Here is a 23853-nt window from a genome sequence, read left to right on the forward strand (position 1 = left end):
ACCACTGCAAATGCCTGAAAATAAGTGAGGCTGCCCCCCCCAATATATATATATATATATATATATATATATATAGAGAGAGAGAGAGAGAGAGAGAGAGAGAGAGAGAGAGAGAGAGAGAGAGAGAGAGAGAGAGAGATATCAGTCAAGGAAGAACAGCTCTGTTTTATTTTAATCTTAAGAAAAAGAATATTGGTAGGATATACACTTACAAAAAAAGATAGGCAGTCTTTTTATACTGCAATTTGTTAACAGCCACTTTGTTAAGCTCATTATGGCCATCTAGAGGACTGGAGGTATATTTAAATCTAACGGTTGTTGGTTTTTTTTGGGGGGGGGTCAGCCTTGCCAGGGGTCTGCTTGCATGAAAAGAAGGCTACGATAATTTTACGTCTGGTTTGATTTGTAGTAATTAGTTAGTTTAGCTTGGAAAAACGCATTTGAGCTGTCAGCGGCTCATTGGTGATTGTGTCTGGACACAATCCTTTAAAAAAACTACAAAATGTGTTGCTAGCAATCACATTCTATTGCTCATTACCGTCATCTGCAGGATTGGCATGGATCGGTCTCGACTACAACTTTTAACCATTAATGTAGCCAGTGTTGAAAAAAAACCTGTTATGTTTTTTATAATATGATTTCTTTCCTAGTTTTAGTCAGCATTGAATAGTAGTTTGGGTTTTAAGCCATTTTTTTCACCAATAAGGACTGTGTAATTTTATTTGTGGTGCTAGGTCTAATTTCACCCCCATCCGCCAAATGCATGATACCACTCAACTATTGCAGGCTTGAAGGCAGCCACTCAGCATCCCCTGTTGCCAAGACGACAGCTTGGGGAAACAAGCATGGGCACTGTGACGGCTACAGTGCATAAACACATGCACACACACCACATCAGGAAAGTATACAGTTGTCACATCTTGACACTCGAGAACCTCGGCGCCAGAAACAATCGTAAACAGGAAGTCATAACGGCATTTTTCTCACTGACACCCCCCTTGCTTTTTCTCACTTGTTCCACGTCTGCTGTCTTTCTGGTATTTCCTCCTCGTCTTTCCCGTCATTGTCGTCATGACACCGTTGGCCTGCCACAAACACTCCGAACACCCATCACATGTGTTACATTTAAGGTTCAACCCTTGGTCAGCTATGAATAATGAATCGAGTTTGAGCCATCCGTGTCAATGAGGGAATGAATTGTAGAACGATCCTAAGCATTCAATGACATGTTTTTGTACCCAATGAGGATGAGATCCACATACAAATTTTTGTAAAGGTCCCAGGCCATCAAATCCAATCCAATTTTCTCCAGGTAAAACATGTTTTAATGTTTTACAAAACAAAAAGAAAGATGGAGGCTGAAGTAGCTTCCACATTTCAGCATTGAGTGGCCACGGCCACGGCCTTGAAAGCGGCTTGATTTTTATTTCAATTTTTTACGCGGTTTAAGCTAAAAAAAATTCAAGTGGATTTTTTTAATCATTCATATTTGGCAGGGTTGTTCAAATCCCTCTTATCTCTGACGTGTTTACCTTTTTCACTTTACAGGGACTTCAATAATTCACCTCATTAGGAGCCAAGCTGGAGGGTTGAACGCCCTCCCCCAAACTGTCAATCAAGCCGAATTCCTCTTATCATTGGCAGGTGGGCATCGCGTTTATCCAATGGGCGACATTTGTAGGCGGCGCCCCAACACCGGCCAAGATGCCCAGCCGCCAAGCTCTTGGAGGAGGCGGGGAAGGCCGAGGCGGTGGCGGAGGAGGCGCCCAGCGGCGCAGCCTGCCTCCGTGCCTCGCCCTTTCCGCCCCTTATAGCCCAAAGTCAGCGAGGACTGATCCGGCGTGCAGGTAACGACAAGAGTGCCGAACAAGTCCCGGAAGCAAGCACGCAGGCAGGTTGGCCTGAGGACATTTGGGGCTTTCTGCCAACAAATTAAGAACGAGCCTCGCTGGCATTGGAACATTTTATTTACTTTGTTTTATTTATTTATTTTTTTGGTCGTGTTTGTGTTCACCTTTTGTGGGGCGTCGCAGTTTGTGCTCTGCGGTAGGTGACCCTCAGGTACTTTCAGGTATCTTTTTTGCTAGCTCGACGACTCCTGTGGATTTACTCGAAGAACAAACTCAAAGTAATCAACGAAAGTAAGTGTAGTCCACTTATTTATGATGTGCGGGTTACAACTTAACATTTTTGGGTGAAAGTTAGCGTTTTATTGTCAGTTGTGGGGAGCGCGCGCTCTCGCTTTGTCGTGACCGTTCAAGGTGCTTGTGCACGCGGGGACGTCTGCCTCTCGGTCTTGTCGAAGCACCAGCCCGGAGATGCCCATCTTGTCCAACATGTCCAGCTCACCACATCCCGCCAGCCACCGAAGCTGTGATTTCTTTATTTTTTTCAAATCTCTTAATTTGCATCAGCCGTCGTCTTTATTGCTGTTTTGCATAATATTATAGCCATGAAGAACTCCATCCAGCTACGCACAATGCAGTTGTCAACGTGGAAAAAGGATGGCAATCAGAAACCAGTTTTATCTATCTATCTATCTATCTATCTATCTATCTATCTATCTATCTATCTATCTATCTATCTATCTATCTATCTATCTATCTATCTATCTATCTATCTATCTATCTATCTATCTATCTATCTATCTATCTATCTATCTATCTATCTATCTATCTGGGGGGTTGTACAAAAAAGCTTCCCCAATTTTGATATTTTAGGAAAAAACATGTAGTCGACATGCAAAACATGATTTCCCTTTGCAGACCACTTAAAATTAGGCCAGTGGGGCCCCAAGTTTGACACCTGTGCACTAAAATGACACTAAATGATCCATGAATTAATATGAAATATTTTATTGCATTTCACTTCAGCTGGAATTGTACCACATTCTGTCACTAGAGACTGCTTCCTAATCTATGAAGGAGTGTTTGAGCCACATTGACAAGAAAAAAAATACACGATAAGAAAAAAGCACAATACAGCAATCCTGTGTGAAACAAGTTTTATTTTGACAACACTCAAAACACTCACTTAATAATCATCCTTAAATATTAAAATGACTTGAAATGCCATTGAGATGTTCCATTTCGCCAAAAGGACTAAAATGTATAATTGTGAAGTGTACTGTATTACAATAATAGTAAACCCTAACCCCAACACCACCCTCACCCTCAGGGTTTTTTATATATATATATATATATATATATATGCTTGTTATTTATATTGTCTGTCTGCGTGTTTTGCAACACCCTATGAGATCAAATCTATTTATGGTGTTCTGAATTGTGTGTTGGCATTAAAATGGAGTATTTTGAGATTAAATGAAGTTATTGTGCCCTGCGACCGACTGGTGACCAGTTCAGGGTGTAGTCTGTCTTTTGGCCAAAGTCATTTGAAATATGCTCCAGCATCCCCTGCAACTCTTGAAAGAATAAAGCAGTTCAGAGAATGTTGTGGATAATCCCCTTGACATGTTTCTTCTATTACAGAGATAGAAAAAAGTTATATTTACAAAAAAGGTAGCATACGTTCTCAATAAAACCCTGATGTTTTTGAGGTTAGTTATAGTTATCCTTCCATCAAGAATAATGATGGAAGGATTTCAACAATGAAGGGTCGCACCATTTTGAGTTCATCATATCTTTTCAATTAAAATCAAAATTCACGAGGACGTTGTCTATTTTAAAGACCCTGAAATCTTTTCCAGAAATTAATCTGTAATCAAGAAAATATATATATATATATTTTTGAGATGAAAGAAGTAATAGTTAGGAAATAGTCATATACTTCCAAGGAAGAAAAGATTCAAGCCTACCCAATCTTGAAAATGGAAGTTGTATATTTTTGTAGGGAAAAAAATATATATAAATAAATAAACAATAATCTATCTTGCATGTCCTTACACTAACCCAATCAAGACTGTAAAACATAAACTGGACTGATCTAAAAAAAGAGGGAGAACTTCAATCTACATTTTTTTAATGCACAATTATTTTTGTTGAATTACAATTTAATTTAATCCATTGAATTGAAGAGCCCACCCGCCAATAATACTAACCAGAATCACTTCACAATTTCATCCATCAAAAGTACCCAAAACAGCACCTTGAAGGAGTCCATGTTTTCTTCTGTGTCAGGTCATCACTTGATGCACTTTTTAGTGGCACCGGACATGAAAAGGAACAAGAAATGAAGAAAATATAGCAGTCTCTTTATTTTTTTTCCATAGCTGCATATTCGCTGAATGGACTTCCCACGTTAGATTTGTGTTTGAGTTTTGCTCTCCTCAAGTCTCCTGCTCTTGAAAAGGTTCCCTTTCAATGAACCACAGAGGTTTCCATCCAACTTGTCCGTGACGTGTCTGTGCATGTGTTGGGGTGATTCAATGTCTCAAGTGTACAATAGTACAGATATTACTCGCCCAGAGTAGGAGATTCCTGGCTCTTGTGTTAGAGGGGCCACTTGGTCTGCAAAAACCCAACGAGAAGCTGAACAATATTCCTTTTTTGTTTTTTTTCAACCAGGAACTCCAGCAAAAATTTTTGAATGCCTCTCCCTCTAAAGGTTTTCGATACCCCTTGGGTGCAAATCTTTCCTGCTGAAAAGTATCGCAAACAGTCAATACTTATTTTTAAAAAAACCCTCTAAGAATGGCGGGAGGAAGAGCAGACTTTGGGTGTGGCTGCCCTGCTAATGACGGGTTAGCATCGAAACTGCTGTTTACTGTCGACGCTCGTTCCCTGCATGCGCAAGTGGATGCAAGCGATGCAGAAAAAAACGCTCAGTCGTATGTAGCGCCACAGAAGTAGCGCAGTGAATTTGGAAGCCAGCATTGTTTAGCACTGGAGGACAACTCTTTAAATGTTTGCTCTCGTGTCAGCGGGTTGGTTCAAGGTGCTACATAACAGCAGTCGCCATTGCAGACTGTGGAATTGTCCGCCAAGCGCGAGGCCGCGGTCTCGATCCGAGGCTGTAAAAGTCAACTTCACGTTGCTTTTGAATTGTCAGTTTCGAAGCATTGGTATTGAGAACAAAGATAATTCAACATTTTATTTATACATTTTTTTTCTGAATTCATTTCAAACATTTTTACAAAAAATGTACAAAATGTATTAAAAAATGCAAATAAAAAGGTGAACAGTGCAAAATTGGATCCATCGGGGGATAATGAATATGAATCAAAATGTAAACATCAATCTGAAGTTATGATCCTACATATTGGCGCTGCCGTCATTTCAATTTGCAAATGCGAATGATGAAAAGATGACGTAACTGGCCAGACACGGTATTAGCGGCTAAACTGCTGCTGTTTAACTTCTCTTGTCAAAATAGCTTTGTCTTTAGAAGAAGACGCCACGTCATGGCTGCCCATCAACTTAGGGAGGAGTGTCACTCATTTTTTGTCGCTGGCCACATTATACTTACCATTTCCCCTGGAGGGCTATGATGACTGAAACTCTATGAAGAAATCAAGAATAACGTTTTATTCAATTATTGTTTGAGTAACTGTAATGAGGGGTTTGGTAACAAGAAACCGCTTACATTATGTCACTGATTTATTACATTTGAAAATTTGAGATTTTAGTCCAGGTTTTAGCAAGCATTATGGAAGTTGTCGTTTTTGATTTGCTTTCGCGGGCCACTTAAAATCATGTGGCGGGCCACATCTGGCCCCCGGGCCCAGAGTTTGACAAATGAACTAAGCGTTTCGCTGCACATTCGGTCATTGTCACTTCAACTTGCAAACCAAAGTTAGAAGGAAAAGCCGAACTGCAGTCACAAACTACGCAAACTACGGCCCGCGGGCCAAATCCGGCCCGTTGGTCTTTTTAATCCGGCCCACCGAAGGTTGGTACACAATTAAGGTTCAATGTCAATGACTGCAGTCATTTCAATTTGGACTTGTAATGACAGGCATTTCAACGCCAGGTGGCACATTTACTTGAAGTTGCAGAGCATAGGGAGGAAGGGGGAGACGATACGGAAGCCCGCAGTAGCGCCAAGTCTAGCAAATCCTGTTCGACACGACGGAATAATGTACTCTTAAAGTCTGAAAAACGTGCCAAAAAATGCTAAATACTGCTTTTTAAATAAAGAAATCCAATTAATATTATGTAGAATTTAGTTCACCCTTTTGATCCGGCCCTCCATAATATTTTCTGGTTCTCATGTGGCCCATAATTGCCCACCCCTGCTCTTGCGTAATCATTTCCATGTTACTTGGCTTTTTTTTTGCAAGCCTCATTCAAAATGATGTCAAATGGAAATTTGATCCAGTGATCTCAAAAGGAGGCCTGAGGTTTCGGTAAGATTGAAGCTTCGTGACCCACAGGAAAAAAATGCGTCCAAAAGAAGCTGAGCCTTTAGTTCTCAATCTCACATAAGTGTCCTTTGCAAAGCAAATGTACAAGTTCTCACATGTCATATCTTGAATGTGAGCCACAGAAATACAAAAAAACAAGCTAAAGTTTTGAATTTGACATTAGTTCTCTTGGAAAGCGGTAACGAGGTCCAGGGGAACCTTGATTTAATAGAACAACAACCACTGGAGCTCAGATTTAATGGACAGAAAGAAGTCCATTCCACTCAAAACGCCCCTTACAGAGTACAAAAAGTACATAGTAGCTGTTGGAAGTCTCTTAGTTCCAGAATTGGCCGCAATTTGCCAAACCGCTTGTAAATGCCGCTGCGGCGCCATCAACAGAGACTGGTCACGTGTTTCTGTGTTGCAGTGCTCTTGTGTCATAGATAAACAGGCTTCCAGTAGACTAGAGCAGGCTGGGAAAAAAACCAAAAACACAGTAACCTTCGCATCAAAAGCCATGTATGGAAATATGCGGTGGCCGTGTTAGCTGGGGAGCGAATCCCTACAAATGTCACGGAAATCCTGACCGTTAGCTTAACATCCGTAGTAGCATGCAGCTCACAAGGCGCATGTTGTTTGTGTTGACATACTCGTGTCTGAGTGTTGTTTTTACTGGAGCGAGTAGGGTAAACGGCTCTTGACCATTTTTGGCACAGTGCACTGTTGTTTTTGTTCTTGTAAAGCTCTTATCTGTGGTATCAAATGCTAACATAGGAGAATAATGTCTATTCTATCAGCGCGTCCTTTTTCACCTATGTCAAAAAAAACAGTTTGAAGACTTTTTGCACCCTTTTTTCATTATTTCTTTACTATAATTTTGTTCTGTAGCTTGTTGGGCTTTTTATAAGCCTATAAAAAAAGTACAAAACAATTTTGTGTTGTATTGGGTGTTTTTAGGCTTCAGAAAAAAAACCCAAAACATAGTTCGATGTAACGGACAGTTGGCTCTAACTGTTTAGTTGTTCTCTTTGTGCGCAACACCCAAGCCCCATCGCTACGTCACTGTATTGCTCTGATCAGTTTGCTTTTGCTGACTGTAAATTGTGTCTGATGATACAAAAGTGAAGCATCTGTCAGAAAATGTGACAACAACTCTTGTTTGGAAGTTGGTGTACAGTTGTGCTCTCAACAATAACAATGTGGTTCGGTGGGGGGGGTGGTGGGGGGGGATAAAGCTCAAAAGCATTTGAGTGGCTTTCTATACAAACCAAAATCCGCCCGTTTCTCTCTCAGGCTAACATGGAAGTGTTGATTCATGCTTTTATTTCCTGTTGCTTCGATTATTGTAATGCCCTGCTCTCTTGTCTTCCTTAAAAGAGTATTTCAACCTTACGACTCCAGAACTCAGCCGCACGAGTCCCGACAAGGTCCAGAGGGCGGGAATACATTAGAGCAGTTTGAAAGTCACTCTGTTGGCTCCCCGTTTGTTTCAGCATTGAATTTAAGGAGCTTTGATTCCTTTTTAACTGTCTTAACGGTCTTTGGCCACCATATTTTATCAGATCAACCCTGGCGGATCATGAGGTCCTCTTAATTATTCCTCTGGTGAGAACCAGAACACATGGAAAGCCTGCATTCGGCCATTTTGGATGGAAAACCTGCCAAAGGACATCTGGTCCGGAAAGACTGTTGATGTTTTTTCAGTGGAGGCTTAGGCCACATCTTTTTAGCTTGGCTTTGAATAACTCAATATATTTAATACTTTTAATTTAAGTCTTTTTTTTCAGCAGTGGTTCCTAGCAGAATGCCTCGATGCCTTGTATGGTTTTTCTGTGCCTTGCCTTTTTTAAAAATATAATTTATCGGGTGTATTGGAGAGGCCCTGTTTTTATGTTGTATTTTGATGGATGAAAAGTGCCACGTAATTTGTTTGATTGATTGACAATTTTGTTGTCAATCGACGATGTATAATATTTAATTTCTTACGGAGGTTGCACATGAGTTGACAAACTCTGTGAACCTGTGAAGTGAACTCCAGTACAGAAAAATTGTTTGGTGTTTCTTTAAAAAAAATAATTGAAAAAAAAATTAAGCGATTTTTCTGATGTTAACTATCCCTGACTACATTTGAAGGTGTCATCATTTTAAAAAAATCCTTATGACAAAACTATTTACATTCCTTCGTCTTGATTTTGTTGAAAGACTGGCTTCTGCTGTGCTTCTCTTATAACTTATGTCAACACTCCACTCGAGATGAGATTACATATAAAGGTTAGTTCACAGGTATTTCTTGATGTAAGCAGCGTTCAAGGTTCCGTGTTCAAATATCAGCATACGCGCTGCGGGGAAGGATGGCTCAAACGTCCACTTAGTGACGAACGCATCAGTGGAAATGTTTGCAGTGTCTCGGGTGCTTTTTTTTTTTTCAACATATCCGCCACGCAAAACGTAAATCCTGTTGGTGTCAGCAGCACTCGAAACTCTACCCTGCTGCAAGCAAGAGAGTGGAGGAGCCAACTTGAGTGCATTGAAAAGCAATAGACCGTGTCAGCTGATTACAATTGTACTCGTGCACTCCCTTTTCGAGTGCAGTTGACACAAGGGACTGTTTTCACAACCAGGCCACAATTGTGTGTCATAACCTGGGCAAAAAAAATTATAATTGCGCCCAATAACTGTTTTCATGAAAAAGTCTGAAGCATCTATGCCAGAACTGAAAGAACGAAAGCTGCTTAAACTGCCTCTCCCGTTCTACATTTTTTTTTTTCGATTTTGGCATCTTCTTCTGCGCAACCCTCAGTAGGAGAGTGGGTCATTGAGGATGTGCGTGTGTGAGAATGTTTGGATTGAGGTTGTGTTTCATAGCTGCATTGTGTAATTGTGAGGTGCGTCTCCGCCGTGGCCTCTCTGCCGTCTCCATTGTGGAGATGCGGCAAAATGGCGCGTGTGAGGGGGGAGTGATGGTTACTAGAAAGGAAGCCTCTCGCAGGTTAGTCGTCGCTAACGCCGGAGAGAGAGAGACGGGTTGATGTTCAAAGTTTGCAGCTCAAACCCAAGATGGCTCTGGTGCTGACTTAACGTGTGCAAAAGTAATCGCGTTCATTGCATTAAATGTTATTTGTCGAGTGAAAGCTCAAAGGTAACTAAATCAGTTGCAACGGGCTTGTCCAACTCAAAGTTTGATTAATTAAAAAAAAAAATTGGCAAGTAAATATTTTGAGGCTTCAAAATCATTCTTATGAAATTGATCAGTGATCAATGGTGTGTGTTTGTGTGTCCAGCAGACGAGCATCGTCACCCGTGCAGCCGACGGCATGCTGCTCTCCAGGCCGTCAGGGAGAGGGCCGGTCTGAATGGCGACCTAGCACCGCCCGTCTTCCCCGCCGTTTGAAAGGCACTCCTACCCCGCCATCTCTCCTCCGTCCTCCGAGCCCAGCCTCCGCCCAACCCCCCCACCCCGTACCACTGACCCCCTCCGGCGCCGCCATGGATATTCAGACAGACGACACCGAGGGATGCTACCTGAACCGCAGCGTCAAATTTTTCTACGAGAAAAGCGGCAAGAACATCAGCGACCACTGGAGCAGCCGTGACTACGTCATCGTCTCGCTGGGGATGACCGTCTGCTTCATTGTCATTTTCTCCAACCTGCTGGTCATAGGGGCCATTTTAAAAAACAGACGCTTCCATTTCCCCATCTATTACTTATTGGGGAACTTGGCTCTGGCAGACCTCTTCTCAGGTACGTCAACTGGTAACGTGTTTTTTTTTTTAACATTAGACCAGTGGTTCTTAAGCTTGTTAGAGGTGCCGAACCCAACCAGTTCATATGCACATTTGCTGAACCCTTCAGTAGTGAAAAATAAAAATGGCATTTTTTTCCAAAGTCAAGACATAAAAGACATTTATTAAAAACAGCAAAAAGTCAATAAAATTTCAAGACAACTCTTGGGGTTTTATTTGTTGTTGTTTTTTTTTTTTTAATAGTATGGCAGAGGCTTGGTCGAACTCTTTGGACCGCTTCACCCGAACCCTTAGGGTTCGATTGAACACAGGTCAATAACCACTGCATTAAACGATCATCAACTAATTCCCTTGGTGGACTTAGGGTAAAATAAACTTTATTTTTGTACATTTTTTTTATGGAATTGTTCTGACCTCCAGGTTCAGTGACTGTGCACAATGTTTCCTCGATTTGCCGTTGCTCCACTTCCCAAAGTTGACCTCATGTTGGCCTTCCGTTTGGCTGACTCAACAGCAATTGAGTTTTTACTCAAGGTCTTCAAGACACAGTCGGCAATCCGATCCTTCAAATTTTTAATGAAACAAAAAAAGCGGTGTGCCGTACAACCGAAGATTGTGTTGTACTGTGTTTGGTTTAGTAAAAATAACTCTCGTCGCAAAACCGTCAGTGCATTACAACGGACAAACCAAAACAAACGTAGGACTATAAAAATGAATTGACTTGGTATCAACTATGTGAGGAAAGATAAGAGAACTATTTTTTAACCTCATAAAAGGTTCAACTACAAACTATCCAGAAATCCAGAATCTTTGTGAATGTCTCTTTAAATAGTTCCTGCAAGAGTTGAAGGTGAGACGCTTGTTGAGCGCGCATGTGCCCCATGCAGCAGCATGCAAGGAAATTTCAGTTGACAGTTTGCCTGACAAATGGGAGCCGCGGTGCACTGCAGCACCTAAGACGCTCCTTGCGCGTGTCTCTGTGTGGTCTTTCCACTGGAGAATATTAGTCACACTGCCGCTGCTAGTTGCCTTCAAGGGGCTCGTCCTCGCGGCTGTTGTGTCAAACCAAAAGAATCACACTCGGTAGCTTTGTGGGTTTAAAACGTGACTCGCAAGACGTCGGCAGCGAGGACGCGATATCTGATGACGGGATGGTCATATGGGAGGGAAATAAATGATTTTATAAAATATAATTGACAGAATAGGAGAAACTCACTCAGTGTTCTCGATTCCCGTCTCTGTGCCTAAATTGTGTTCGGTACAGCAAGGCGCGATGATTCTGTCGTATGAATGGCAACTGGTGGTGTTTTTATTTGGCTTTAGACATGGAAAAAAAATAAGAATTGCAGTGGTTTATTCACAACTGTGACATTAAGATTTGCATAGCTGTCTTGGATTGGTCTTAAAAAAAAAAAAAAGGAAATGACAGGCCACCTATGGCAGTGGTTAGCGCGTCGACCTCACAGTGCAGAGGTCGTGGGTTCGATCATGGCTCCGGCCTGCCTGTATGGAGTTTCCATGTTCTCCCCGGGCCTGCGTGGCTTTTCTTCGGGTACTCCGGTTTCCTCCCACATTCCAAAAACATGAATGGCAGGCTGATTGAACACTCTAAATCAGGGGTGTCCAAACTTTTTGCCAAGGGGGCCAGATTTTATGTGGTAAAATGTCGGGGGGCCGACCTTGGCTGACATTCTTTACATTGAACAACAATATTGTTCAACAAATTTTAGTAAGCCAGTCTGTTTCACATTTCCATTTTTATTTTAATTTCAACAATCTTAAGAATTTCTTTTGGTTCATTTGAAACAGGTATATCACATGCAACTGCTTATTCACTTGACTTTTTCTTAAACAGAAGTCTCCTGAGTGCAAATTGATTGATTTAAAACATAAAATGTATCACCATGACTTTTCAATAGTCACAAAACCTTTGACTCGAACAACAGGGAAATGAACCAGCAATACACATATCCACAACTGCAAGGATCATTTGAAATATGACATATCAGTCAATATAAACACGGAGTGATGTCTTGTTAACTCGTGAGTGATGCCCTCTAGTGTCTAAATGCTATTACTCATTTAGTGAATGCTATTACTCATTTGGCCACTAGAGGGAAGCAGTACTCTATGAAACATCACTCACCAGTCTACGAGACCTCAGTCAATGCAACACGTGTTCCATTGCGCCCAACCTGCGGGCCAGACGGCACTGATTTTATGACAGGGGCCGAGGGCCGGATGAAATTCGACCGTGGGCCGGATTTGGCCCGCGGGCCGGACTTTGGACATGCCTGCTCTAAATTGTCCTCAGGTGTGAGTGTGAGCATCTCTGTATGACCTGCTTACTACCCAAAGACAACTAGGATAGTTCTCCAGTACCCCCCGCGACTTTTGTGAGGATAAAGCGGTTCGGAAAACAGACGTATGGATGTTGAATCAACAACCCGAACCCCGTGTCGACCTCAAATGAAATGCGTCTGCTTCTGCTTTGCTTCACAGGTGTCTCCTACCTCCACTTGATGTTCCACACGGGCCCGTGGACGATCAAGCTGTCCAAGTACCGGTGGTTCGTGCGCCAGGGGCTGATCGACACCAGCCTGACCGCATCCGTCCTCAACCTGTTAGCCGTGGCCGTGGAGCGCCACCAGACCATCTTCAACATGCAGCTCCACAGCAAGATGAGCACCCGGCGCGTCTTTGTCATCATGATCTTCATCTGGCTGGTGGCCATCGTCATGGGCCTGGTGCCCACCATGGGATGGCATTGCCTGTGCGACCTGGACAAGTGCTCCACCATGGCACCGCTCTACAGCCGCAGCTACCTGGTGTTCTGGGCGCTCCTCAACCTGCTGACTTTCTCCATCATGGTGGCCGTCTACACTCGCATCTTCTTGTACGTGAGGCACAAGAGCAAGCAGATGTCGCAGCACACCACGCAGATGAGACATCGGGAGACGGTCCTCAACCTGATGAAAACCGTCTCCATGATCTTAGGTGAGGCTCCTTTTCAGCGCATGTTAAATTATTTCTTCATCTGCAAACCTCAATGGGGATTCCAGTCTCACTATACATCACGATTGCAAAGAGGAGGGGCCTCAGAACAGATCCCAGTTGGAGTCCCGCCGCCACCTTAAATTTCTTCTGTCACCCCTCACCACTCTTCTTATTCTATTCTAAAATTATTCTCTGCCACTCCAGACTTCCCCGTAAAGTATTGAAGTCGCTCTCTGGTTTTCTCTAGATCAGTGATGGGCAACTCGCAGCCTCTGGCCACGTCACACTCTTAAGAGCCCACTTGATTAAATTAAGTACTGTAATAATAAAAAAATGTAATGGTCATGAACGCTTAAAGGACTCAATGCATCGCTGTAATTGATAAACACTTCATATTTTCTTCATTGTAATTCATTTTTATGTGTTTGCCAAAAAATACCCCCCAAAAATTACATTAAATCACTCTTGTAAAATTGAGGAGGGAAACAAAATCGTTGAGCCCTGCTGTGTCCCCTGCTTCAGCCAGCTGCTTGCTGCGCCTAGCATGCCTGCACTTGGTATGCCTCCACTTGTTCATCCCGAATCTCTCGACACGCGCACACACACACTCTCTCACTCCCCCCCACCTTCACAACTCCCCTGGCGTTCCATAGTGGAACAATCCCAAAGTACCTCCCCGCCCTGCTCCTTACACTGTGTCCGAGCACCCCCCCCTTCTGTTTTGCTTTTCCAACACGACAATAAATTCCTCAAGCTGCCCCAAACCCCATTTGTCTTTTCTGCCGTCGCTCAGCAGCGAGCGCATGCCACCTCTGGCATGTGAGGGAGGCCAGGAAAACCCTGGCGTGCCTTGACAAGGAGCCGCATACTTGAGTTACTATGACAGAGCAAAGTGTGTGCGTGTGTGTGTTGTTTGGTGTATCCCGGGGTTGAACCATCTCAAAGTTGACATCTGGTGTGTGACACTGGAATTAGTCCTTGGCCTCATGCGTTCCTCGCATTGCTCCCATCACACTTTACGCCGTAGCGTGCCCACATTGTTATCAATTCGCCGAAAGGATTCCTGAGCTGCCTAATCAAGTGTTATGATAATGAAATGTGATCATGCAGACTAAACGGCGTGTGTGTGTGCGTGCGTGCATGTGTGAGAGGAATTTACAGTACATTCCCATTCTCCCTGTAGGACCTCCTGCTTCGGACATTCTTCGGCACGTTCATCCGTTTTCTTGTTTCGTGTACCGGCACAATTGTATATTTATTCTTTTCCACTATCTCCAACGAGATGAGTTTTTGTTGCTTTCTTGACCCGAATTTCTAGGAAATTGGCCCGGTACAAATTTCATGAATAAATATGATGGAATCAACACCTTGCTTTTTAGTAATATTGAATAGTCCATAGTTTGATCACTCATCATCACTGATAGGATTACTACGCTGCACATGGTGATTTCATGCTGCAAAAAAAGGAACATGAAGTAATGTAAAATAATCATTGTCACTTAACGTACTTTATATTGAAATTACGGGCTCAGTGCCGGTTGTGGTCGGGCCACCAAGAGCAATCATGGCCAATTCCAGTTGAACTTTGGTATGGTCCACTAAAACCCAATCGTGTGAAATCCAAAGCAATAACTTGAACAAGAAATAATGTAAATCCTATTTATCCGTTCCAGAAAAGCAGATATACAACTATAGTTTAAAATTCAAAAACATTGGGAAATGAATGTCAACAACTAATAAATGAATGACGACTTAACATCACTTTTACTGTGATTGAAGCCTCTTGATGGCGGAGAGACATGGGCCATTTTCCAAGTTCTTTCTTGAATTCTAGAGTAAATTAAAAAATAAAAGCATGGCAGTCTAACAGCTTCACCGCACTCTATATATTTAATTGTCCCCCTCAAACTGTTTAGTGGCAGTTTATTGATTGAGGTGGGCAAATAAGCCAGGATGTCTTCATACAGTCGAATGCATGCTTTTGTTTTGAAAGTCTGACTATTGACTGGATGTGTTGCGCAGATGTCGCGAAGCAGACCGGGAGGTTTATTGCTTGTTGTTCATAAAAGCACGCAATGTGGAATACGCCCTGCCATCACTTGAAACCTTTATTAACACGTTATGAAATGCCTCGGAGGAACACTGGGGTTATGATACAGGGTAGTTTACAGGGATTGTTAGTTTTTATTTTGTTTTCACTTTAAAAAACAAATATATATATATATATATTTGTGCGGGTGTATTTGTTTGTTTTTTTTTCCCTCAAAAGCTTTCTTTTAGTTTTTTTTATTTTACAATTTAGCATGAGTGTTTTTATATCATACTTGTCCAGGTGCAAGATTTAAAATAAAAATCACAGATTTTTTAAAAAGTCACAAAATATTGTGTCATAAAGTAAAGTCCACTACAATTCACAAACGACTGTTCAAACTTTTTCGTTACGGGCCTTACTTACACAAATACAGAAATAAACACATTTAAAATTAACCCCGAAAGCTCATGTATAATACTGTTTTTAAAATTATCCAATATGAAAACAAAGGACTTTTTTGCCATTACCATAGCTTTATCAACTTAAAATGTAGTTTCAATTATTGTATTTCTTTTTTATTCTTTTTTTTTAAACAAGCAATTTTCATTCAATTTTATTTAAAAAAAACAATTCCAGTTTTTGTCAGTATGTTAACCTTCGTTAAATATAATAATATGAATGAACATGCATGGATTCTGAGGAATGAATGGCGCCGTCCCGTTATTTTACCGGCAAGCTTTTATTAATAATAAATAAATAAATTGGGCCTACAATGTAAATCTATCCTTGGTGAAGTGACGCGGCCTCGCTCTGCCTCCCTCTCCAGGCTGGTTTGTGATCTGCTGGACTCCTGGCCTGGTGGTGCTGCTGCTGGACGGCCTGGGCTGCGAAAAGTGCAAAGTGCTGCGCTACGAGAAGTACTGCCTGGTACTGGCCGAGTGTAACTCCCTGGTCAACCCCATCATCTACTCCTTCCGGGACAAGGACATGCGGAGGACCTTCAGGGAGATCCTGTGCTGCCTGTGGCAGCGCGGCGGCGACAAGTCGGGCGTGTCCGGCGTGAACTTCAACACCCTGGACCACGAGGTACTGTCTGAGAGCAACGGAACCGATGTCACCAGTCTCAAACAAAACAGCCACTAAGCCCCTCCCCGCTGATCGGGGAAGGAATGTATGCTCACCTCGCGCCTTTTCGGGAACCACCAAATGGGCTTGTCACATTTTTCCCTTATTATTTTCAGATTTTCTTGAAAACGTGTCAAAGTAACGGAATGCAGACCAAAAAAAAAGGTTGACACATTTGAGCGCTTTCCTCAACAAATCCAGCACCGGGGAAAGAATATTCATCTTATCTACACATTCCTCACATTTTTGTGTTTTTGAAGTCCATATCATTTGATCCCCGTCAGTGTAGCCCATCTCGCAAAGATCTTAATTAGTTATTGGTTACTTTTCATGTACTTTAAAGTGAGACATATCCAGTTACACGATGCTTACAAAACCTGAAATAACCCGCACACCGAAACTGTGTGTCAAGTCAGTGTCAGTAAATGACATTAATAAAAAGAGAGATAATGGATGCCGACAATACAGAAGTAAAGAAAATGACGAAATATCAAATTTGAACTGTAACAAACTTATTTTTTTTCCAGGATTTGCTGAATTTGGTTTAAACAAACAAAAAAAGTGTTTTAATTGCCATTCCCTTATTCAAAAACGAGACGGTATTTCAAATTAATAGTGCGGAAAAAGCACAAACTATTATTGATTCCGTTATTGATTTCGTCTGTAACATGCCAGAAAAGATGCAAAACTGTTGATCCTGCTTTTCCAAAGTACTTTTGTCAAAGCAGATTCTGAAATATCTGAGAGTATGTTTGTCAGAAGGCTGAAATTCCGAGTATTTGAGCAATTTTAAATTTCAAAAAAAGGTCTCAACCTTTACTAAATTCTCAAAAATAATTCTCGATTAATTTGATAGGTCACCGATTCATTGTTGGACCTCCACATTGAATTTTAGCATCCAGTTGGCCGTGGTTGTCTCTTCCTTGCTTTCCAATCAAGTTAGCTGCTAGCTAATGGGGAAGTTAGCTGCTAGCTAATGGGGAAGTTAGCTGCTAGCTAACGGTGAATCTGCGAACCCACCAAGACTTGATGCAGCTCCGCCTCCCTTTTTTTGTCTTTGACAGCTAGCAGGGCGCGCTACACTTGGGCTTCCGCATGATAGTCTTTAAGATTGTGTCGACGACGCTAACCGTTGCTTGAAAGCGACGCTGGTATATGTATACCTATATGTCGTCGGCGCAGCGACAGAGTACTGTATCATTCAATCTGCCCACTTAGTTTTCGGCCACACATTACTGAAGCCCCTGATCGAAAGCTGCACACAAGCATTTTTTTTTTTTTAATGCTTACACTGCGGTGACTCATACAGGTCTGGGCATCATTAGCAACCGATTTCGATTGATCACATCTTTAAAGCAAATGATTTTTATCAAATTTTCCGCTTACTCGGCTAAATCATCATCCCTCGCCATCATGCGTTCTCAAATGTGCCACATCGAGGCTTGAAGACGATGTCATTTGGGTTTTGTCATTCCAACCTCAGACGTCGCCTTGGAAAACATTTGAACCCGAACATGCAAAAGTGTTGCGTCTTTCAAGCTCCGCGTGCAACCATGATGAAATCCATTTGGTTGTGAAGAGGCTTTTTGGAATGCGATGGTCATCTGTGACTCACCTCACTGATGGCCTCTTGATCTCTGCCCCGCCCCTCCCATTAAAAAAAAACACACACACACACACACACACACAAAAATCCCCTTTCAGAATTTAATGGTTGTTTTTATTGCACTGCATGCACCCAAACGCATGTTGCCTTCTGGCCTCTATCTGAATGTGTGTGTTTATATTTTGTGTGATATACAAGCCAATGGCCACAGACACAGACACACACACACACACACGTGTGTGTGCGTCAGTTACTGCTGCTTCTGGGAAACGGAGAGGCACGCAACTACAAGCTTATTTTGCCCAAAGGGAAACTCCAACAGCAAAGCAGGAGAGGGCGCCGTTTCCTTTTTAAAAGCGGAGGCTCTCTCAAAACCAATGCCTCCTGATTCCCTCACAGACATCACGGGAATGGTTCGTTGCAGGGTCAAACTTTGGCCAACAAAAAAAAACAAACTAACATTTTTAACGAAGCAGCAGTTGCTCAGTCACATTTTAGCTTTCTCGAGGGTTGAAAATCAGCTACCCGCTTTGCTATTGTTGCATTGAAACCATTTTTGAGAATGACGGCGATGGTAATGAGTGACATCATAGCTTTCGCCTCTTCTTCCGCTTCTTTTCAGGCCTAATTTCGCTTTATTGCAAATGATTCAACCGCTGGCCACTCGGGATTTTTTGCGCTATAGCGCAAATCAAAAAGACTTTTGCTCTGACTGAACGCGACATAGTTGCAGTTTGACGATAAATAGCAACCGGAATGAAAGCGATATATCTCTTCATCATCTTTGCCTTCCCATCAGTTTGCTTCGACTCGGATTTGTTGTACTTTGTTGCCAGCCATTCAATGACGAATAAATTGACAAACCAGCAGCGTATGTGAGACGTGTGATGTTTAACATGCCCCTTTGTGTTCTGATATCCGTCACGACGACGACCTTTTACTCGCAAGTCGGTAAGTGCCATGGCAATGCGATCTCAGCTTTGGGCTATTCCCTTTCGCACAGGTGGTGTCCTTCCTCTGATACTAACCTCTGGACTGTGTGATACGACTTCTAAAAGTAGACGCAGGCAAAATGTGGTGTCTTCCAGTTTTACAAGCACAAAGTCCCGTTTTATACTTTACTTTAAAGCCTGATTTTTCTGGCTTTCTCCGGGTTGTCCTTCTGTATGAATGGTACCAACACGAAAGGGGGCAGGGGTGGGGAGGGTGTCAAGTCAAGCCAGCAGATTTCTGCCTTTGGAATTCTGTACTAAGTTGACCTGGCGATTATCTGCTTTCTCGGGTAGTGTAAGAAAACCCCTTGGATACTAAACTATCCAAGTCATTTCCCCCCCCATCTTTTAAAGTTTCAACGTTCTTTAAAAAATAAAATAATTAAAAAGCACCAACACGAAAAGGGAGTACGAAGTCAACCTTATAATTCCTACCTTTGGAAGTCTTATATAAAATCCCGTTTACTTTGATTGTAAAAAATATATATTTTATAAATGATAGAAAGAAAAAAAAAGGTCACTTCATCTTAGTGTGCTTATTGCGAAAATGGGTGTCCTTTATTTTTGTTGTCAATTAATATCTGAGCTTTTTGGGGTACATTTTAAAAGAAGTCAAGCGGTCTTGCACTCAATACAATATTCCATATTTTTCAAAAAAGCTCAAATGAACACAAAACTAATAAAAAGCATTTCAAATAAAAAAATTAAAAGCGAACCAACCCGCTCTTAAATCTAAAACTAACTGAATTTAAAAAAAAATATATATATATAATATACAGTATATTCCAAGCATCCTCAACATGTTAGCCCAATAAGTGTCAGCCAACTCTACAGACTCATTTTTTGACACCCATGTCAATCACAAGGCCAGACTCCGGCTTTTTACACTCTCAAAGTCACAGATTCTACAGTCCAACATAAGGTTGCGCAACCGCAAGTGGGCCGATATGGTACTTGCAACTTCCGAACACGGAAGGCAATCGGGAAGTTGACCGCGTAATTGGATGCCCTTTGAGATAGCGTTAGAAGCTAGCACCTTTCGCCTTTTTGCACTGCCCATTTTTCTCGATTTATGGAGGGAGGGACATGAAATCATCCAGCAATCGTATGACTTTGGACGTCGTATCACAAACCCTTTCAAGGTCAAACATTCCAAGGTGAACTTGGTATCCCATTCCGTTCGGTTGCTGTTCATACAGGAGAGCAACATGCGTCTTGAAGGGGGACTGTCTGCATGTTTTCCATTGGGTCTTGGTCTAACTAACTTGTTTTCCTCTCTGCTTTTTTTTTCTTGACTTGGTGCCCCCCCGCCCCGTCTTCCTCCACAATGCTATTACCTTTTCCTCCCTTCTGTTCCCTCTTCCTGTAGAACTCCAAGTATCGCGACGTGGAGCTGATGGAGAAGAGCAACGGGGCGCCGCTCATCAGAAAACACTCGGATGAGGCGCCATCGCCGGACAGTTGGAATTAAAACCCAAACATGCACGCCTGTCCGGATGGCATAACTTATTCATTTGTGCGTGTGACACTTGAGGTGGATCGGACCTCGCTTCCTGTTTTACCGACCCGCCCAGCACCACTCAAAACATTTGGAAACACTGCAGCGCTGCCTGCATGATGGATGTTGCCGCAACAGAGTGCCTGCAAGTGTTTTTATTTTATTTAAAACATTTTTTTTAGCCTTTTTTTTTTCTTGGAGCTTTTTTTTTTCCCACCACATTTTGTGAGCTCCTGAGCAGGCTTTTGTCAGCTTTCTGAGAGGAAGACACAAAAGTAATAAACCAACAAAAGCAAAGAACTAATACATCTATGCAACTTTTTTTTATGTGCTCTACAATCTCAAAAGTACTCAAATGTTATATTTATGATGCTTTTGTTTGTAGCCTGAATGTGATGTTGTACCTTAAAATTCAATGTTCAATACTGTGGTTCATTAGCTAAACAAGTTCGGAAGAAGTAGACTGAGTTCATTATAATATTTGAACTGTGACTTTGATGCAGTCGTGGGAAAAAAGTTCTTGGTCGTGACTCAAAATTTTGCGTTTCACTAGCTTTGCTGCTTCAGCATTTTTCCCCACCGTATTCTAAACGCAATCAACTTCTCAAATGAATTTTCCAACGCTTTTTCTGGAAAGTAAATTTATGGAGAAAGTCAAGGAAACACGAAATTTTTGCACAAAGTCGACCCTTGGGAAGGAAATTGTGCAAACAAGTACAACTTTAGGGGAAACGTAAGAGTTGAAGAAAGTAGGGCAAGGGCATTTGCGTCAGAATTACAGTTTGGCAAAATCTAATTGGTGCAAACGTCTGACAAAATTGACCCAAAGAAAATACAATTGTCTCAAAAACGGTAAATTAGGAATTGTGTCCCCAAAAAAAGGGAAAATAAGTCAAATACTGCGATGGGGAATTAAAGGCTTTTTTGTTTTCAAAAATTTAGAATTTAGAAAAAAATTGGAATTTGTTTTAAAAAGTTAGAAAATACGTAATACATTTCTGCTAATTTGTGTAAATGTGCTAAAGAAGGAGACGTGATAAAACTTCAGGGAAATAAATCATTTGGAAGATGTTAATTTTTTTGAACATTCAAATTCGATTGTCAAAAGTCATACTTTTTTTGCATGAATTACACGTTTGATAAATTTAAAAGCGCATCAATTAAATATCTGAAGCATGCCAAACCTCGAAATCGATCTATGTATTTCTGCAAAATGCCAACATTCAGAAAACAGTTTGCGTAAAGAGTTTGATATGAATATCTAAACTCTCATGCCGACTCTAATGTGAAAATTAATTGGCTGACAAACTGACTTTTTTTTTAATGCAGAATGAACAACATCCAATAGGAGTTACAGGCAGAATATTTGACTGCTTGACACCTGTCCTTTAGTATTTACGTTTTTCTGCATTGGGGAAGACAAAGATATAACCTTTTTTTTTTTGTGTGCAAATTTTGCGATTTTTTTAAAACAATTTTTGGGGGGGGTGTTCAACATAATGTGTTGCACTCTGTTGTTGCTTGATTTTTTTTTTTTTTTGTGGCAATTTTTTTTGCAGGTGTGCGCTGAAAATGTTGAAAAATTGGAGTCCATGGTAAAAATTTTGTCCATGCCGGTATTTCTGTGCCTCTGTAATCAGTAATCGTTACCTGAGACTGACTTTTTGTCGTTGTGTGAGTGAAGCATCACGTTGGTGTCGTTCCATGTTTTTATGACACTTTTGAGAAGTGCGTACAGTACGGCATTTAGGGCACTTCCACATACTGATGGGGATCATTCTGTCTTTTTTTTATATAGAAATATGAGTGAAGGTGATGTCATTAAATATGTTTCCCTTCAGTGATGTCACATATTCTTTTGTGTAGGTCCATCATGCGGCGTCTCTCATTTCCTTGCTGGGGTTTGTGCTTAATTCTTCCTCCTTTCATGTGTCATTCCCGATCGCTTCCTTCCCTCCTGCATGGGCTCCCTGCCACTGTGGCTTCTGAACAGTTTTTTCCACCACACTGGTAGGGAGCCTCTGTTGCGGTCTGACGTGACCCTCCGTGGATTTAAATCGTACAGCGGCTTCATCATCTTCTTGCGCCTCCTCACCCGCATGGCTCTCTTCAACGGAGCCAGAGCTTGCCTAATAGGGGACCTCTTCTGCTGGACCAAGAAACCCTTGGAAGAGGAGCCGCCCATCACCAGGTGACCTTTTGGGAACAAGGCAAGTATTTAGAACTGTTTGGTCAACATTCTCTGGCAGGCATTTAGTGGAAGATTCTGATTATCGGTGTTCTGTGGTGCAGATAAATCTGGTCACCAAATTGTAACAATATTTTTTAAAATCAGATGCAATTATACTTTTCATTTTTCCCCCTATTTTTCGATTTGGGCGATTTTCAGCTGATTGGTATCCAGCTGAAAACGACCAGATTTCTGAATTGTATTCATTTCTAAAGGTTATTAAATATTTTATTCATTTGATTTGAGGCAATGCTGACTTACTGCCATATTTAAAAAAAGTTACGTTGGGTTTATTTTTATTTAAAAAAAAAACTATTAAGGTAATATTGACATTGCGCTATGCACGAGTGGGTCACTGGGTTGAACGATGTCAAGTTTATTCTGCTTGGATGTTACGTCACTTGCTGTTAAAATCATTAAACGGGCTTGGTTTTGGCTTTGCCACTGGGCTCACACAAACATGGAGAAAGAAACAATTCATTTGATTGTATCCAGATCGGGTCATCCCAAATCGTACTCGCAAGTCAAGAATAAAAAGCAGCCGAGTAATACTTTCTAAAAACTCGTCAGTTGGGGTACTTGTAAGTTCAGGTACCGGCACTGTTGAATGGATTTGACTCGGTCTATCCGAAATAAGCTAGCTCAAATATTAACGTCTGCGCTGGAAACTAACCACAATAATAAACTTAACCTTAAGTTAAATTGACAACACTCTGACAAATATCGATCAAAAATGCCATTTAGCAATTTTTGATACACAAATTGGATTTGATGTGATTAGACGTACATAATGAAGAGGATTTTCATTTTGTCCAATTCAAAAGTACACTGAAGCCATACAAAAAAAAAATAATACGATGTTTCATCTACGCAAAGTGCTAATGGATCGACAGCTGGCATTGTGGTGGCTTTACCTTGAGCATGATCGAAGTCTGCTATGTCCTCTTAAATTCACTGTGGCTTTTTTTCTGTCTTTCCTTTTGCGAGTCGCGTTTAATTGCTCTTTTTTGTCAAGGAGCGACTAAAATCAAAGTACAAAAGTGAATTAGAGCTAAACAGGTTGTGTTGCATTCTTATTGGCTGACAACTCCCCTTTTGCAAGGGTGCTTGCGAAACTACCATAAGCCATTAACACAGAATATTACATGGGTACTTCCATTCATACTGCAGCATGAAATAACAGCACCATTGTATTCTATCTATCACCATGTGTTGATACATAAATCGCAAAATTCTCACTGCCTTATCGTCCTTGTTTTGCTAAAGAGTGCCACCTTGTGGTTATAAGGGGAACTGCTGTAATGGAGTGACTTGAATGATCA

At 41.5% G+C, this 23853-nt stretch overlaps 1 protein-coding gene and 1 long non-coding RNA gene across 2 annotated transcripts; one reads left to right on the top strand and one right to left on the bottom strand.

Annotated features, from left to right (window-relative positions):
- The first annotated feature begins 1797 nt into the window (after positions 1-1797).
- On the top strand, positions 1798-20605 carry lpar2b (lysophosphatidic acid receptor 2b). The gene is made up of 5 exons (XM_052084231.1): positions 1798-2141; positions 9592-10049; positions 12554-13048; positions 15907-16166; positions 20173-20605. Exons 2-5 carry the CDS (start codon positions 9794-9796, stop codon positions 20272-20274), a joined length of 1113 nt encoding a protein of 370 aa, XP_051940191.1. The 5' UTR covers positions 1798-2141; positions 9592-9793; the 3' UTR covers positions 20275-20605.
- On the bottom strand, positions 20454-23835 carry LOC127613280 (uncharacterized). The gene is made up of 2 exons (XR_007966132.1): positions 23446-23835; positions 20454-22497 (listed from the first exon to the last, which is right to left on the bottom strand). It is a non-coding gene; the product is annotated as an uncharacterized LOC127613280 (long non-coding RNA).
- Between the last annotated feature and the right edge of the window lie 18 nt (positions 23836-23853).

Source organism: Hippocampus zosterae, chromosome 13 (genome assembly GCF_025434085.1).
Source record: "Hippocampus zosterae strain Florida chromosome 13, ASM2543408v3, whole genome shotgun sequence".
In the NCBI taxonomy this organism is placed as follows: Eukaryota; Metazoa; Chordata; class Actinopteri; order Syngnathiformes; family Syngnathidae; genus Hippocampus; species Hippocampus zosterae.